Here is an 18,016-nt window from a genome sequence, read left to right on the forward strand (position 1 = left end):
TCCGAGACAGAAAGAATTTCTGAGAATATAGAGAAGAGAAATAAATGAACAAACTACCTGGGAATGACAGCTCTGAACTTTAATCAGAGCGAGAGAAGAGAGCTGATGAGTGCAGGGCTCTGCAGCTGAAAGGAAATGGAATCTGGAAGTGGAAGGAGCTGACAAATAGTGCTTATAACAGCTGCATCCAATAATCAGGAAACTGCTATTTATCTGGTACCTTTACTTCTCAAGCAGGCTCGCGTCCATGACCTTATTTTATCCTCATATCATCTGTGAAGCAGAGGGTGGAGCTGGAATCATTTATCTCCTGGTGAAGCCAGTGAAAATCACAACTTAGGAGAAGTCGTTCTTATAATCACCTGGTTGGTGAATTTCAAACTACAGATTCGGACTCCCAATGCTTACTCACCACTGATTATGGAAAATGTGGATGATCTAAATTGCTATAATAAAAATGCAATTTCCAAACTTTATTTGAGCCATGAGTTTTGAGTTCATTTCTAATTAAATTTTTCAGTAGCCCATCAACAAAACGGATCAGTTTGAGAATCTTCTCCTTATTCATTCCCTCTTAAAGAGAATTATTAACAAGTGTCTGAATTCATTTTCTAGCCCTCGTTTGACTTCCATTTACAATCTCTGGCTTGCCAAAGCTGTGGAAACAACAGTCTCCATGGCTGAGAGTAGAGCTTAAAACACACAGATGGGCTGCAAAGATTAATTATCATACTTAAAGACACCGATAGAACTATGAAAAATAAGTAGTAATAGTAGGAGGAGGCAGAGGAGGAGGAGAAGGAGGCTGGAGCATAGGGGAAGTTACCATGATCTAGTAAACTGCAAGATGTTGGCATATGACAAATATTGGTACAAGATTCAAGACAAAAAGAAATGGATGAAGTGTATAAGCCCTGTGGCGACTAATTGCTGCATGAGTAACTGACAAAGCAGCCAAAAGGATGAGACCTGAATGAGGATGTGGTGCTGTGCCTTTGGGCGGGTAATATCCAAAACATGCAGCCATAGGCTTGTCTATTCTCCAAAGAGCTGAACCACTGAAGAAACGGGGGTCTGAAATGGCTTGGAAACCTAGGTGTTGCTGGGAGCTTGGATTCATCACAAGCCTCCCAGGTGCTTCACATACATTGATTTTGCAGACTTGTACCCCGTCGAACATTCTGTGGAAAACAGCCTATTTTTTCTATCCTCTCCCAAACCCCCAGGCTGAGCTCATCACCTCTGAATTTAACTCCTTGTCAAGGCGAAGATGACAGCCAAAAGCAATAAACTTTGCTTATGTCATGACACATCTATGCCAAATGGAGAACTCAGCTGGCAATTACCACCCTGAAGAGCGGGACCAACAACAGAGCAAGGGATAGACCCAGAAGACTTCGGTGTCATTTCACCCACTGTATGTCATCAGAGAAAGAAAAAGAAAAGGGGATTTTGATTTTGGAATCCAACCTTGGTTAATGGTTATTTGCAGAAGACGAGTAACATTTTAATTATTTTCAACTCCATACCATACCAGTTACCAAGGGAATGCAGACAAAATAAACAAGGACTTACTAAATAATTAATGTGCACTAAAATTCACATATATGAATATGAATAAGTTGGGACTATTACAAGGCATGCAACTCAAATGTGATAAATTAATTAAACCTGTTTTCTGCTGGGGCTTCGGAAAACATGAGGCCACCTCAACAGAGGAGGGAGACTCTTCAGCAGATGACATGGTTCCTTGGTGAGCCATTCTGCTTGCAAAGGGGCCAGGTATTTTAAGAAACCAAAATCTTGGCCGGGCGCGGTGGCTCAAGCCTGTAATCCCAGCACTTTGGGAGGCCGAGGCGGGCGGATCACGAGGTCAAGAGATTGAGACCATCCTGGCCAAGATGGTGAAACCCCGTCTCTACTAAAAAAATACAAAAATTAGCTGGGTGAAGCGGCGTGCACCTGTAGTCCCATCTACTTGAGAGGCTGAGGCAGGAGAGAATTGCTTGAACCTGGGAGGCGGAGGTTGCAGGGAGCCAAGATTGCGTCACTACACTCCAGCCTGGGCCACAGTGTGAGACTCCATCTCCAAAAGCAAAACAATAAAATAAAATAAAAGATCTTACTAAACCATGTTCTACCCAATACCTGGCCATGGGAGAAAGACAACTGGAAGTTACTGGAAATTTTGATTCCTAATACAAAAATGTATTCAAATTCTCTTGCTTGAGTTTTCTCTTTAATTTACATACTAGGTAGGAGGATGACATAATACATTCGACATGGTAATGAGTCTTTACTTTAATCTGACTGCAGCTTCCTTGATCTGAAGTCCAGAAAGTAGGGCTCAGGCATCGGTATGTCTGCCGCCTCTGCAGGAGATGACAGAACATCTGAAAGTTTCCCTGACACTTTCATTTGGGAGCACGGAGGATTCCCAGAGTTGCGATTTTGCCCTTTGGGTGTTGGTACCAATTCTCATGCTCAAATCCAACCGCGCCATTTAGAAGCGTGCTCCCGGCTTCTGTTTCAGTGCACACCAGGAACATGATATGTTGAGCAAAATGTCATCCCATGCGGGAGCCTGTGCTAATTATAATGTCAGGCTTCCCACTGAGGTACTGAGAATGAAAGGAGAACATTACAGTGTTTTCAAACTCCTGCAGTAGATGAGAAGCATCTTCTGATGTAACCTGTTGGAGGTGAAAATTAAAGCCTTCTGAGCTGTCCCCAGTCAAGGCCAGCACAACCAGAACCAGACACTTTTTGAGGATCAAAGTAAGGTGAAGGCCGAAGTAAGTGGGTGGCAGAGCTTGGGGGAGGAGGAGCAGGTGAAGGGGAATTAGGGTCTTCCAGGTCCTGCTGTGTTCTAGGCACCATGATACTTTTTTTTTATTGAGACAGGTCTTGCTCTGTCACCCAGGCTAGAGTACAGTGGCATAAGCATGGTCACTGCAGCCTCAACCTCCTGGGCTCAAGTGATTCTCCTGCCTCAGCCTCCTGAGTAGCTGGGACCACAGGTGTGCGCCACCACACCAGCTGATTTTTGTATTTTTTGTAGAGATGGGGTTCTGCCATGTTGTCCAGGCCGGTCTCGAACTCCTGGATTCAAGTAATCCGCCTTCCTCAGTCCCCCAATGATACACTATGAACGGCAGATCACACAGTGGGTGGTCCTGCTTGGTGCTACTGTGGTCATCTTAATAATGAACCACCAAGTGGCTATTATTTGCATTTTACAGCTGGGAAAGCTAAGACTCCCATGATCTTAACTATCTATGGTTTCCTAGCTAGTAAAGCATTCCAGGAGCCAAGTCTTGGCCTTTCTGCTCTAAAGCTCGTGGTTGTCCTATCTCAGCAGGTGACCATCTGCTTGGGTCCTGAAGCATCCTCACTTGGTGGTGGTGATGGGCGTGCAGGCGCCTCACAGGCATTCACCTCTCACATCTCCCAGCACACCCACGGTGGGGGGGTCCTGTGTACAGATGAGGCTTCCTGCCCAGATTTCCCTGCCCAAGTCTCCAGTGCATCTGGAGTGAGAACCATGCCAACATGGTGCTGCAGAAATTAACATTTAATGTGGCAAGCTTAAAAAAAAGCAAGATGCGTTTCCTGAACTTCTCTGTAACTGTCTCTGAAAAACAGTGTGATCCACGGGAAGGAAAGAAACAGAGAGCTCACCAGAGCGAGACGCAACAGGTGGGGATGCAGTGTGAGTCCGGCTGTCCCCACCTCTTGCATGGCCTTCGGCTCTTTCCTTTGTTGTTTGTTTTTTACTGTCTTTTAATTTAAATTAAAAAGATAGTGATGGCGGTTGCACAACCTTTCAGGTATACTAAAACCACTGAATTGTGAAATTCATTTTCCTTTCTTTTCTTTTTTTTTTTTTTGAGACAAGGTCTTGCTCTATCACCTTGGCTGGTGTGCAGTGGCACAATCATGGCTCACTGCAGCCTCGACCTCCAGGGTTCAAGCAATCCTTGGGACCACAAGAGTGCATCACCACACCTGGCTACTTTTTCAATTTTTTGTAGGGATGAGGTCTTGCCATGTTGCCCAGGTTGGTCTCGAACTTCTGGGCTCAAGCGATCTGCCTGCCTCAGTCTCCCAAAGTGCTGGGGTTGCAGACATGAGCCACTGTGTCTGGCCTTGAATTGTGAACTTTAAAAGGGTGAATTTTATGGTATGTGAATTATACCTCATTTCTTAAAAAAAGGTAACAGGGACTCTTTCCTCAGTGTGGAAGTGTAATTGACAAACCTCCTGATTACCAGGGAGCTCGCGATGAGAAAACACCACACAATAAAGTTGCCTAAGAGAGAGAGAGAGATAAATCATGTGTGAGATGAAGGAGTAGGTTCAGTAATCATTTAAATATGCCACTGACCTTGAAAAAAAGAACATCAACTATAATCACACACCACAAATATCTGTTACTGTGAACTGGCCCATCACAAAGAACTGAGGGATAACGTGGAATTAAGATAGCAGTGGGGATGGGCAGGGGGAAGGGGCCCACGAGATCTTGACGCAGCACTTCCCCGTTCCCTGCCATCCCCACTACACACATACAAGCTAAGCGAATATTATGTTGTCTTTTACTACAGTCCCAAAACTCTCACTTGATAAAGGACCAGGGGAATATGTTGCTGAATGGGATCATTAAGTCTAAGGAATTCTTTTGAGGCTCAAACACAGACCGCGAGGGATGGGAAATGAGGATAACACAGCTGACAGCCCATGGGAGTCCCAGAGTGAGACTAAGATCCATAAGAGCCAGGCTTAGACTTATAAAGGAATGCTGCCTGCTAAAGACATTTCAGAACTCAAGGTAGGACTCTCTGGCCTGCATTCAGAAGACACCGTTGGTCTCTGTGGTTGGCCAAATGATGGCTCCAAATGTATCCGGATCCTCATTCCTGGAACCTGTGAATGTTACCTTTCATGACAAAGGAGAATTTTCAGATGTGATTATCCTAGATGATCTGGGTGAGCTGTAATGGAACCACAAGAATCTTTATAAGGAGGCAAAGGGAGATTTGGCACAGAAGAGAAAGCAACGATCAGGAGGTACTGATTGAAGTGTGTGGCCACAAGCCAAGGAATGCTGGTATCCTGCAGAAGCTGGAAGAGGCCAGGAATGGATCATCCCCTAGGGCCCCCAGCAAGAACACGGCCTTGCCAACCCCTTGACTTTATCCCAGTGAAACTGATGTCAGATTTCTGGCCTCCAGAACTGCAGGAGAATAGATGTGGATTATTTTAAGCCATTAAGTTTGTGATAATTGGTTACACCAGCCAAAGAAAACCAAAGCAATCCTTCGTCCTGCTTCTAACCTCTCTAAATATGAAAACAACCCCATTACGATTATCTCAGGCATAAAGGAATGACATCTCTCTACTTCTGTACACGTGTTGAGGGCTGGGGTGGTGGGGTGGTTAGGTGACGGTAACTTCTTGTTGAACTGAGCCCAATGCATCTGCAGTGAGAACCACGCCAACATGGTACTGCAGACATTAAAGCTTAATGTGGCAAGCTTAAAAAAAAGCAAGAATTTCACCCTTCCAAAAAAGCATTTGTAGGTGATCGCAAGTCATAAATATTTACTACAGGAGAGTTTAGTTATAAATCTTACAAAAACAAGAAGAAAATAAAAATCATCTGTAATCCCATCACCCAGGAATAACCAACCACTGTCAACATTCTGATGTCTAAATTTGTGTCCTTGTTCCCTGAAACAAAAAATCACTTTGGATTAAAATCTCAAGCATGTCTTTGAAAGCCATTATTAGGAGCTGGCAATGAGGACAGGCCACATGACCAAAACCAACCGTCGTGCTGTTCTAGAGACACCAACGGTGGTCCCCAGGACTCTAAGTCATAGCGACAATCAGCTAAAAAACTTGGCTCTTGACACTATTAAGAGGAAAATAAAAATCATGAAATTCATCTACCCTCTTCTTCTGTGGACCTTTCTAAATAATTTTAAACACAAAAGGGAGCAAAAGTGTGCCAATGTATCATCAGGACCTACACAAGGTATGGACAATGTATCGTCAATGCCCTCCCTTGGCCCACCTGGCCAACGCAGAAAGAAAATTAGCCCCTCTTCTCTTAGAATGGAGGCCAGGTACCCAATGCACCTTCTTCTAGATGCTCAAGTATACAATACATATTCAACACATCAAAGCTTCAGTATGTGTTTAAAGAAAAGATGGTGCATACACACAATGAAGTATTATTCAGCCACATAAATGACTGAGATCCTGTCACTTGCAACAACATGGATGGAACTGGAGGTTATTATGTTAAGTGAACTCAGCCAGGCATGGAAAGACAAACGTCTCATGTTCTCCCTTATCTGTGGGAGCTAAAAATTAAAACAATTAAACTCATGGAGATAGAGAGAGGAAGGATGGTTACCAGAGGCTATCTGGTATCCATCTATCTGGCTATCTCTATCTCATGGAGATACAGAGTAGAAGGATGGTTACCAGGGAAGGGCAGTCAGGGAGTAGGGGGAAATCAGAGATGATTAATGGGTACCAAAAAAATAGTTAGATGAATCAGACCTAGGAGTTGATAGCACAACAGGGTAACTATAGTGAGTAATTTAATAATTGTACGTTTTAAAATAACTAAGAGTATAACTGGATTGTTGGTAACACAAAGGATAAATGTTTGAGTTGATGGGTTATGCGTTACATACCTGTATCAAAATATTTCATGCAGGCCAGGCGAGGTGGCTCACACTTGTAATCCTAGCACTTTGGGATGCCAAGGCGGGAGAAGCTATTGAGCCCAGGAGTTCGAGACTAGCCTAGGCAACATGGCAAAACCCTGTCTCTACAAAAAATACAAAAAAAAAAAATTATCTGGGTGTGGTGGCATGCACCTATCCCAGTTACACAGGAGGCTGAGGTGGGAGGATCAACTGATCCCAGGAGGCTGAGGTTGCAGTGAGCCATGATCATGCCCCTACACTCCAGCCTGATAGAGTGAGATCCTGTCTCAAAAAACTATGTGTTATGAACCTATGTGTGTGTGTGTGTGTTTGTGTGTGTGCATGCACATACATATTTCATGTACCCCATAAATATATACAACTGCTATGTTACTGACAAAAATTATAAATCAATAAATAAAACACATACAGGTAATTGTAAGTCAGAGCGATAACTATTATAACAGAAGATAATGGATACAGCAAGGCATCACAAAGGAAAAAAAGATTAACTTTGGTAAATAAATGAAATTAATAATGTACTATTTGTATGATTCTTCACAGAATCATCCAATGCTAGAAGGAGCCGTAATGATAATTTACTACCACCCCCTAAATTTTCAAATGAAGCCGTGTTTGAATGAGATGATCCCTAGAATCCCTTTAAGCTTCCAATTTAACTTTCTCCCATACAAAGCAACAGTATAGTTCACTGTTGAGACCATAAGCTACTAGTGATAAGAGATTAGCAGGAACTCAATTGCTAGTTGATTTTTAATTCCATTCAAATACAGAAGGGCCAGGAATCTTTGGAAGGCTCAGAGCCTTTCAGCCTGTATGATGCCACATGGAAAGCAGGTCAAGAGACAGTATGCTCAAAAGGTTACAGTCTAGTGTTGCTACTGTAGAAAACATGTTTCCTCGGGGTGTCCTTCTCCAGCGAATGTGAATGCCCTAGACCACCCCCGCAGATGCACCCAGGCAGAGGCCAGGGAAGTAGCTTAGAGGCAGGCGGTAGTGTCTACACTCTGTTTCCAGAGGCGTCTGCCTTTTAATACTCCTTCTACTGCACCTGCCTGTGTCTGCTGGCCTCCATCAGTCATTACCATTTCTTCCTCAGATGTTTAAATCTCGTAAGTGCACTTTTCTTTTTCCTCTAAAGGGGAGGGGTTCTTCCCTGTTCTAGGGTTGTAGATAGACTCCGTAAAGTCTAAACCCCTAGAACTATCTGCAAAATGTTGTGTGCTGCTGTGGTCTGAAGGTTTATGTCTCCCCAAAATTCATATTCTGAAACCTAATCCCCCATGTGATGGTATTAGGAGGTGGGGACTCAGGGAAGCAACTAGGTCATGAGATGGAGCCCTCATGAATGGGATTAACAACCTTACGCAAAGAAACTCCGGAGAGTGCCCTCTTTCCACCATGTGAGGACACAACGAGAAGACAGTCTTCTGCAACCCAGAGAAGGGCCCTCACCAGAACCTGACCGTGACCACGCCGGCAGCCCGATCTCAGACTTCCAGCTTCCAGAACTATAAGAAATAAATTTCTGTTGTTTCTAAGCTACCCATTCTATGGCATTTTGTTACGGAAGCCTAAACAGACTAAGACTCGTGTACAATATTCTCTTGTGAGAGGGTGCATAGCTCTTAGCACATTCACAGGACAACTGGGAACCACAGAAGCTTAAGAACTATTTGATTTTGCACATGTACATTAAATATGAACCCAAGAGCCCCAGATGTGTGCACATGCCTACAGGTGTGTCCTCACACGCCAGACACCTCCAGGAGACAGGCTACTACTAAGCCTTCCATTTTCCTTCCACATTAAAAAAATTTTTTTTAACAAAATGTCATTCTCAAGACATATAAAACTGAAATAGCAAAGACAAAAAACTTCAAAAAAAAATCGATTCTCCATTTACTTACTGTGAAAAGTCTGTCTTAAAACCCAGAGTCTCAGGGAATGTCAAAGCTCGAGTTAAATTTTTAATACACTATAAAGGATAGTGTTAAAGAAGAGACCTTTTCAAAGGTAAGCCGGCTCCAAACAGGCTCTTAAAACAGTTCTCATCAAAGGACATGAAGCTGCTTGGTAGTAACGGGGAAGGAGTTAACTTCTCTGCAGACAGGAGTAGGAGCTGGAGGCTCGAGGACTGAGCCACACTGAGGTCTTTAGAGACACACCTATTTGTAGTCAGACCCTTGGTGGCTTCATCCAGTGTCAGGAGTTTAAGTAACATTCATGTGCCAAGGGGCTGGGCGCAGTGGCTCATACCTGTAATCCCAGTACTTTGGGAGGCCAAGGCAGGTGGATCACTTGAGACCAGGAGTTCAAGACCAGCCTGGCCAACATGGCAAAACCCTGCCTCAACGAAAAATACAAAGAATAGCCAGGAGTCGTGGCATGTGGCTGTAGTCCCAGCCACTTAAGAGGCTGAGGCAGGAGGATCTCTTGAACCCAGGAGGCAGAGGTTGCAGTGAGCTGAGATTGTACTATTGCACTCCAGTCTGGCGACAGAGCAGACTCTGTCTCAAATATATATATATATATATTCATGTGCCAACGATTCACAAATCTATAACTCTAGCTAGACTTTGCAACCCAACTCCAAACTCATGTATCCAGCTGTCCAGTCAGTATGTCCATTTGAATGTCTAATGGCAATCAAACCTCACAATCAAAAAACAAATTCCTGATAGTCCCCCTCCAGCTGCTCCAGCTGCAGCCTTCCTCGTCTCAGTTGATGGCAACTCCGTCCTTGCAGCTGGGCAGCCGTGGAACCTCCGGGTCCCTCCTGGCTCCTTGCTTTCTCTTATACCCCACATGTACTCCACCAGCAAATCCCATCGGCTCCCCCTTCAATCAGGACCCAGGATGGGACTTCTCACCCCCTCTGGCACCACCTCCTTGATCTGTACCACTATTGTTTTTGATCTGGATTCTGCAGTGGCCTCCACACAGGCCTCCCTGCTTCCATCCTTCCCCCTCCTAAGTCCCCTCTCAATTCAGCACCTAAAGAGAAGCAAACTTTCAAAGCTCAAGTCAAGTCATACACACGCTGTTCAAAACCCTGCAATGGCTCATCATACACAGACCAAAACCAAACATTCTTACGCCTCCAAGTTCCACCTAAAGGTGAGGCTGACATCCCTGCCCTCACCTTGTACTTCCCTCCCTTCTGTAGCCACAATGGACCCTTGGCTACTTCTCGTGGGTGCCAGACATGCTCCTGCTCAGGGCCTTTGCACTATCTGTTCCCTCTGCCAAAAACACTCGCTTTCCCAGAGAGCTGCATGGCTGACTCAAATGCAAGGACATCTCAAGGAGAGCCTCCCTACCCACTCTATTTAAAACTGCAGTTCCTTCCTCGAACGCTCTACCATCTCCTCTGCCCTGATAAACCCTTTCTTGTTTAAATCATTAACCACCTACCCCTACCTCACACAGCATATAATAAATTAACTCAAAATAGATCACACCTATATAAGGGCCGAAACTCTCAGAGAAAAACTTAGGATCAAATCTTTATGATCCTGGGTTAGGAAATTATTTCTTAGATATTATACAACTATGTAAGTGACAAAAGAATAAACACATAAACTGGACTTCAACAAAATTAAGTAGTTTGTACTTTATAGGACACCATTAAGAAAGTGAAAAGAAAATCCAGAGAACGAGATAAAATACTTCTAAATTATATACTTGATAAGAAACTTGTATCCAGAATACAAAAAGATTTCTTACAACTCAAAAATAAAAAGACAACCTGATTAAAAATGGACAAATAATTTGAGTAGACATTTCCCTAAAGAAGATATACAACTGGTAAGTAAGTACCTTAAAGGTGCTCAACATGACTAGTCATTAGGGAAATGCAAATCAAAACCACAATATATACTGCACAATCAAAAAGACAGATCATGATAAAAAAAATCTCTAACCACCTTCTAACACAATATAAAATTCATTTCTTATTGTGATGTTCATCGACTATCTCACCCTGCTGTAATATTGGTTACAGAAGGCCAGACATTTTGGTTTGCTTTAGTATGATATAACCCAAGTACCTAGAATACAGTACTCAAATATAGTAAATAAAAGGCAAGGCTGGGAAAGATACGTCCCTTCAAACCTCTCCATCCAGGCAAGCCAGCTGTTCTCCAGTTTACTGAAACCAGTGGCTTGGTGAAATCTAACTTAGCTGAGATTCCTAGAAAGCATTCAATCCTCACTTCAATCCTCATTTCAGTTTGTGTATGTGTATGTGTGTGTGTGTGTGTGTGTGTGTGTGTATATTTTTTTTTTGAGAGTCTCGCTCTGTCACCCAGGCTGGTGTGTATACACACACACACACACACACACATATGTATATATATATATATACATAAATGTGTGTATATATATATATGTGTTTTTTTTTTTTTTGGAGAGAGAGTCTCGCTCTGTCACCCAGGCTGGAGTGCAGTGTGGCATGATCTCAGCTCACTGCAACCTCTGTCTCCTGGGTTCAAGTGATTCTCCTGCCTCAACCTCCCAGGTAGCTGAGATTACAGGCATTTGCCACCACACCCAGCTAATTTTTGTATTTTTGTAGAGATCGGGTTTTGCCATGTTGGCCAGCCTGGTCTCAAACTCCTGACTTCAAGTGATCACCAGTCCTGGTCTCCCAAAGTGCTGGGATTACAGGCACGAGCCACCTTGCCCGGCCTCAATCCTTATTTCAAAAGACACTTTTGTATCACCATAAAAGTGACAAACGCTGGACTTATACTTGGAAACTCCAAAGACACAGAGAGGGTCTCCTGTCGGGGAAGAAGTAAGATTTTAATTTATGCTCATTGAGGAGCATCAAATATTGCTGTCATTCACACATCTGCCTACTGTTTCTGGCTTTATTCCAAGTTGTCACTGGCGTCAACAAACATCAAGAAGGTAAAGTCTGAAGCTCCCTGGTCTTCTATCAGAGTAAGTTAGGAAATGATTCCAGCTGAGCACAATGAATCACCCAAGTACAGTGGTAGGTGTGGTATAGAAAATAGCCCATTCGCGGAAAGTTGGGCGCTCAGTCCTTTGCTATCAAGTCTGGACCTTAGACCACATTTTTGGTCTTCAGAGAAATAAAGAGTCACCATAATACACTTCAGTGTAGTTACTTTATTTAACACTAAACCCATGGGATGGATCTTTACTCTTGCTCAATTAGCTAAAGAAGGGGTCATGAATGGCAGAAAGACAACTACTATTATGATTGAAAAACAAGTGATCTCTCTAACTATTAGCACTTAACAGGCTAAAAGTGACTGTCACCACTCTTAAGCAGTCCTCCGCAGAGGACCAAGGGGTCTTCCACTGAGCTGTTTACGATACCGGATGGGCATGAACAAGGCCTTCCACCAAGGCGAACCCACTTTGGTCATCTTTGTGCACTGAGGTCCACATAAGGCCCCATCTTCATCTCAAGACTACTGAATACCAAGATCTAGAAAACCAACAGGGTCAGATGCAGTGGCTCACGCCTGTAATCCCAGCACTCTGAGAGGCTGAGGCGGGCAGATCACTTGAGGTCAGGAGTTCAAGACTAGCCTGGCCAACATGGTGAAACCCTGTCTCTATGAAAAATACAAAAATTAGCTGGGCACAATGGTACACATCTGTAATCTCAGCTACTCGGGAGGCTGAGGCAGGAGAATCACTTGAACCCAGGAAGTGGAGATTGTAGTGAGCTGAGATCATACCACTACACTCCAGCCTGGGAGATGGAGTGAGACTCTGTCTCATTTAAAAAAAAAAAAAAAGGAAAACCAACTAAAAAATACTTTATTCATAACTCAAAGGAAAGGGTCAAGAAGGAAATGAGGGAGACACACATACTGACGATAACGTTGGGATAGAAATTACAGAGGAATATGCTTCTTATCTGGATAAATACCTGAGCTTAAAACACATAGTGCTTTAAGCAGATTTACTGTATACTAGAATTTATAATATATATTAGATTTTCACTCTTTAAAGATGACAAAAAAGTCTTCATTGTGCCAGCAAAACAACATCTAGTTATACAGAGGAGGAGAGGCGGTTTGCTATGCTTTTTGCTTCTACAATACTAAAGCCAGAAGTCAATGGATCAACATCTGTAGAAGCTTTGAAGAGAAAAATGTCATGACTAGAAAGCTTTGCCCAGCCAAGTTCTTGCTCCTGTGATAGAATGACATATTGGCACCATGAACTCCACAAAGACTCAGAAAATGTATCACCCAAGGATACTCCCTGGGGAAGATTATTGCTCAAATTCGAGTTTCCAGACAACAAAAGATGGATCAGCATGTTTAAGACCCCGAGATCCAGGAAGTCATGGCTGAAAAGGCAGCAGCAGTATCATCGATGCCAACAACGGCTCCCATTTTTCAGGTGTTCATAAACCCCAAGCACTGTCCTGAAAGCTGTGTGTATATTTAGCATTTCATTTAATTCTCAAAATAAGCCGCTTATGGCATTATCTCCATTTCTTAGATGAGTAAACCAAGGTTCAGGGAGTTTGAGCAATTTCTCAAGATAACCTTGCTAGGAAGTGAGAGACTTGGAATTTCAAAATGCATCCCAAATTGCTCAGGTTCCCTCAATTTATTTATTTTAAAAAATATCTTTATTATTTTCTATGCTTAATCATGTTTTCTAGATGCTCTAAAAGAAACATATTATTTTTGAAATAAGGAATTCATTCATATGTCCTTGATTTTTCCAATTAAAATACATCTAAAGACATAAAACAGGCAGGGTGTGGGGGCTCATAGCCATCGTCCCAGCATTCTGGGAGGCTGAGGTGGGTGGATGACCTAAGGTCAGGAGTTTGAGATCAGCCTGGCCAATATGGTGAAACCCAATCCCTACTAAAAATACAAAAAATCAGCCAGGTATGACAGTGCATGCCCATAATCCCAGCTTCTCAGGAGGCTGAGGCAGGAGAATCGCTTGGACCTGGGAGGCAGAGGTTGCAGTGAGCCAAGATCACTCCACTACACTCCAGCGTAGGCAACAGAGTGAGATTCTGTCTTAAAAAAAAGACATAAAACAAATTACTCTAAAATGCTAAACAGGAAAGGATTGGTAAAAACATTTCCGAAAGATGCCCACTTAAAGAAGGCAGGTAAGGGACTTATCAGTGCCAAAGTATACTGAACTCAATATAGTTGACCCTTGAATAATGCGGAGGTTAGGAATTCTGATTCCCTGTGCAGCAGAAAACCTAGATAGAGTTTTTGTCTTCCCCAAAATACAACTACTAATAAACTGCTGCTGACTAGAAGTCTTACTAATAACATTGTCAATATTTTGCATATGTATTATACACTGTATTGCAATATAGTAATCTCAAGAAAAAATGTTATTAAGGAAATTGTAAGAAAGAGAACATGTATTTACTATTGATTAAGTGGAAGTGGATCATCATAAAGGCCTTCATCCTCATCATCTTCACAGTGAGTCAGCTGAGGAGTGGGAGAAAGAGGAGGGGTTGGTCTTGCTGTCTCGGGGTGGCAGAGGCAGAAGAAAATCTGAGTGTAAGTGGACTTGCAGAGTTCAGATCTGTGTTGTTCAAGGGTCAATTATATTTCTATTTTCTTTTTTTTGAGATGGAGTTTTGCTCTTGTTGCCCAGACCGGAGTGCAATGGCGTGATCTGGGCTCACTGCAACATCTGTAGCCCGGGTTCAAGCGATTCTCACGCCTCAGCCTCCCAAGTAGCTGGGATTACAGGCATGCACCACCACACCCAGCTAATTTTGTATTTTTAGCAGAGGCAGGGTTTCACCATGTTGTTTAGGCTGGTCTCAAACTCCTGACCTCAGGTGATCCACCCGCCTCAGCCTCCCAAAGTACTGGGATGACCGGTTTGAGCCACCACACTCGGCGCCAGGTCAACTCTATATTCAGATAGTATTAAGCAGAACCAGAGATATCCAGTATTTATAAAAGACACCCTCCACAGCAGTCACGTAACAGTTATGAATTTATGCTTCAAATAACTTGGTAACAAATATGTAAAGAAAAGAAACAGAAGTTGTTTAAACTAACTAGAATGGGAAGTTTTCACATATGATGATCAATCTATGATGATCAAAAAATAGTCAAGAAAGATTTGTACTGCCACCTTCACTGTCCTCCAAAAAGGACCCATGTCACAACTGACCATTCCCCTTTTCCAGCCAGACAACTGTGCTGACAAATGACTTTACCTTCAGGCAGTGGCTGGAGAGCTCACGGGCAAGACCTCACCTGGAATGTTGTGTATAGTGATGGCCAAGATGAGCAGTGCGATCCTCCTCCAGCTGCTGCCACTGGGCTGTGCCAGGTTCCCTCGAGAAGGCACAGAAACGGGAGGACCCTCCGGAAGGCCAGCAGCTGTCGCCTTCTTTCTCTGATATGCCTCACCATTCTCACTCTTGTCTGAGCAAAAAAAAAAAAAGAGATGAGGAAAGAGAGCATTTTGAACATGTGTATATTAATACTTTAGCAAGCTGCAGCAGGAAGAAGCTTCTACCCCTGAACTTCTTGTAGACTATGCATGCTTCTGTGTGTTCTCTTATTCACTCAGGCATCCATTCATTCAGCGAATAATTCATCAGATAGGCCGAGCATGGTGGCTCAAGCCTGAAATCCCAACACTTTGGGAGGCTGAGGCAGGCAGATGGCTTGAGGCAGGCAGATGGCTTGAGCCCAGGTGTTTGAGACCAGCCTGGGCAATATGGCACAATCCCATCTCCACAAAACATAAAAATAAAGAATTGGCTGGGCATGGTGGTATGCACCTGTAGTCCCAGCTACTTGGGAGGCTAAGATGGGAAGATGTCTTGAGCCTGGGAATTTGAGGCTGCAGTGAGTTTTGATCACACCACTGCACTCCAGCCTGGGTGACAGAGCAAGAACCTGTCACAAAAAAAAAAAAAAAATCACTGGATAGGCATTCAGTGCCCAATGCGCAGGTACCAAGAAGGATAAAAAAGATGAAGATGTGGTATCCTAGCAATGCCTGTTTAAGACAAGCAACGTTGAGTTATGATTAGAAACAAAGATTCCAGAACCATGCCGCGTGCTTCACTTCCTGGCTCAGCCACTGGTCAGCTGTGTAGTGCCAAGCAAGTGGCTTCACCTCTCTGTGCTGTGGTTTCCTGATCTGTAAAACTGGAGAAACAGCAGTACCTATTTCATGAGGGTGTCGTGAGGATTAAATGCAAGAATGCCTGAAAGTACTAGACTGTACTAAGTGCTGACTTCTCCCATAGCCCTACAGAATTACATAATAAGTGACCCTGCTCTCTTGGTCACACTGATTTATGGGAACCAATTCAGATGCCTGGCTAAGCCAATCAGAATCCCTCTCCAGGGAGACTTGGCAACTCCAACATGCATGCCAAATCTGAAAAATCACATGATGTGCGAGCACGTCTGCCACAATGTAATGAGGGAAATGGCTGGACAGACAGAAGCAATCAGATATACATCAACAAGTAGGTATGGAAACCATGCAGCCAGAGAGAAACAGAGGGGCAGAACTGCACCCAGGTGCCATAGGTACTAACAGGCCATCCATAGCACCCTGACCTTGGGTTTCCTAAGTGAACCTTCCTTTTAAAAATGCTTTTACAAATTGGCTTATATTGAAAGAATGTCAGTCGGGCGCGGTGGCTCACTCCTCTAATCCCAGCACTTTGGGAGGCTGAGGAGGGTGGATCATGAGGTCAAGAGATTGAGACCATCCTGGTCAACATGGTGAAACCCCGTCTCTACTAAAAATACAAAAAGTTAGCTGGACATGGTGGCGCGTGCCTGCAATCCCAGCTACTCAGGAGGCTGAGGCAGGAGAATTGCCTGAACCCAGGAGGCAGAGGTTGCGGTGAGCCGAGATCGCGCCATTGCACTCCAGCCTGGGTAACAAGAGCAAAACTCCGTCTCAAAAAAAAAAAATAAAAGAAAGAATGTCATTCTTAGAACCAGCTTGTCCTAAATATCCATGGTCCCCTGGGCTATTTGTTTATTCATAATGGAGGCAAATTGTGTGGATCTGAAATCGTGAGAACAGGAGTGGGAGAGAGCAGCCAGCCTTCAGTTCACAGCATGGGATGGTTTGTGGGGAAGACTTTCTAGAGGAGATAGGTCTTGAGTGAATCTTAAACACAAGATGGCACAGATAGAAAGAAGGATCTCTCTACTGGGAGAGAAAATAACCCAGCAAGTATAACTCAGATGTCTGTTAAGTTAAATAAGCAGGAGGTCATTGGTCTGAGGCTGTAGTTTGAGCTGCTCCATAGTGAGCTACAACCTAACTCAGTATGTATACAAACGAAAACCTCATTAGGGGTATACATTTTTTGTAATAGGATATCTAGATCTCAGCCAATCGCAAGCAGCTAAGCTTCAACCAATCACAGGCAGCCAAGCTTCAGCCAATCACAGGTGGCCAACTGATCAGACTATGTCCAAATAAGGCAAATGCCTAACTGTAACCAATTAATCTATTGCTATACTTTATTTCCTGCTCAGACATTAAAAAAGGAGGAGCTCTTTGAATGTCTTCTAGTTTTGAGTGCTGCCTAGTTCAGGAAGTCTTTAATGCTTAAGTAAATTAAAAAACATTAAAAGAAAAAAATTCTTTTGAAAATCATTTTGTATTTATTTATTCAAATCATACAAGTACAGACTGAAAAGTAAGGAAGTCCAGGGCATGTAGACTCCCTCCTCCCCTGCTCCCAATCAGCGCTCTGATTAACAGCTGAATCTCTGTTCCATTAGGGAAAGGGGAGTCTTTGACTGATCCTTTACAATGCAAGGATGCCAGTCTTCCAATGGTCAGCAGCCCTGACTCACAAAACCAGCCTGCAGAGAACGCGGCTGTCTCAACTGGATAGCAACTCCTCCCAGACAACATTTACAAGAGGCAAAGCTCCACACTCATTGTGTGGTATTCACACCATGTGTATGCGTGTATGTGTGTATACATGTGGGTGCATACAACTGCTGCTCAGTACCATCCTTCCTGAGATATTAGTCTTCATGTATATATACACATGTGTGCACTTCTGTGCACATATGTGGAGAGAGGGCTTTATACATTTCAAGTAGATGATATGTAGATGACTCACGCTGCAGATGCTGGTTGGAAAACTGAACTAACCATCTGGGATTTCAAGCTCACAAATGCTAAAGACATGAGCAAACCAGTCCCAAGAGCTGTCCATGAACTAACCTGGGTCATGGTAGAAGGTCCTCAGCTTTCTCCTAGATCAGTCAGCA

The 18,016-nt window shown here is 43.5% G+C and overlaps 1 protein-coding gene across 18 annotated transcripts in view; it reads right to left on the bottom strand.

Annotated features, from left to right (window-relative positions):
• SLC39A11 (solute carrier family 39 member 11) overlaps positions 1-18,016 on the bottom strand; it is a 441,622-nt gene that overhangs the window by 184,181 nt on the left and 239,425 nt on the right. For all 18 annotated transcript variants that reach the window (XM_078374526.1, XM_035301656.3, XM_054256431.2 and 15 more), the window contains one exon: positions 15,002-15,172. In XM_078374526.1, the coding sequence (XP_078230652.1) occupies positions 15,002-15,172 (171 nt within the window). The remainder of the gene's footprint in view (positions 1-15,001; positions 15,173-18,016) is intronic.

This window comes from Callithrix jacchus, chromosome 5 (assembly GCF_049354715.1).
Source record: "Callithrix jacchus isolate 240 chromosome 5, calJac240_pri, whole genome shotgun sequence".
In the NCBI taxonomy this organism is placed as follows: Eukaryota; Metazoa; Chordata; class Mammalia; order Primates; family Cebidae; genus Callithrix; species Callithrix jacchus.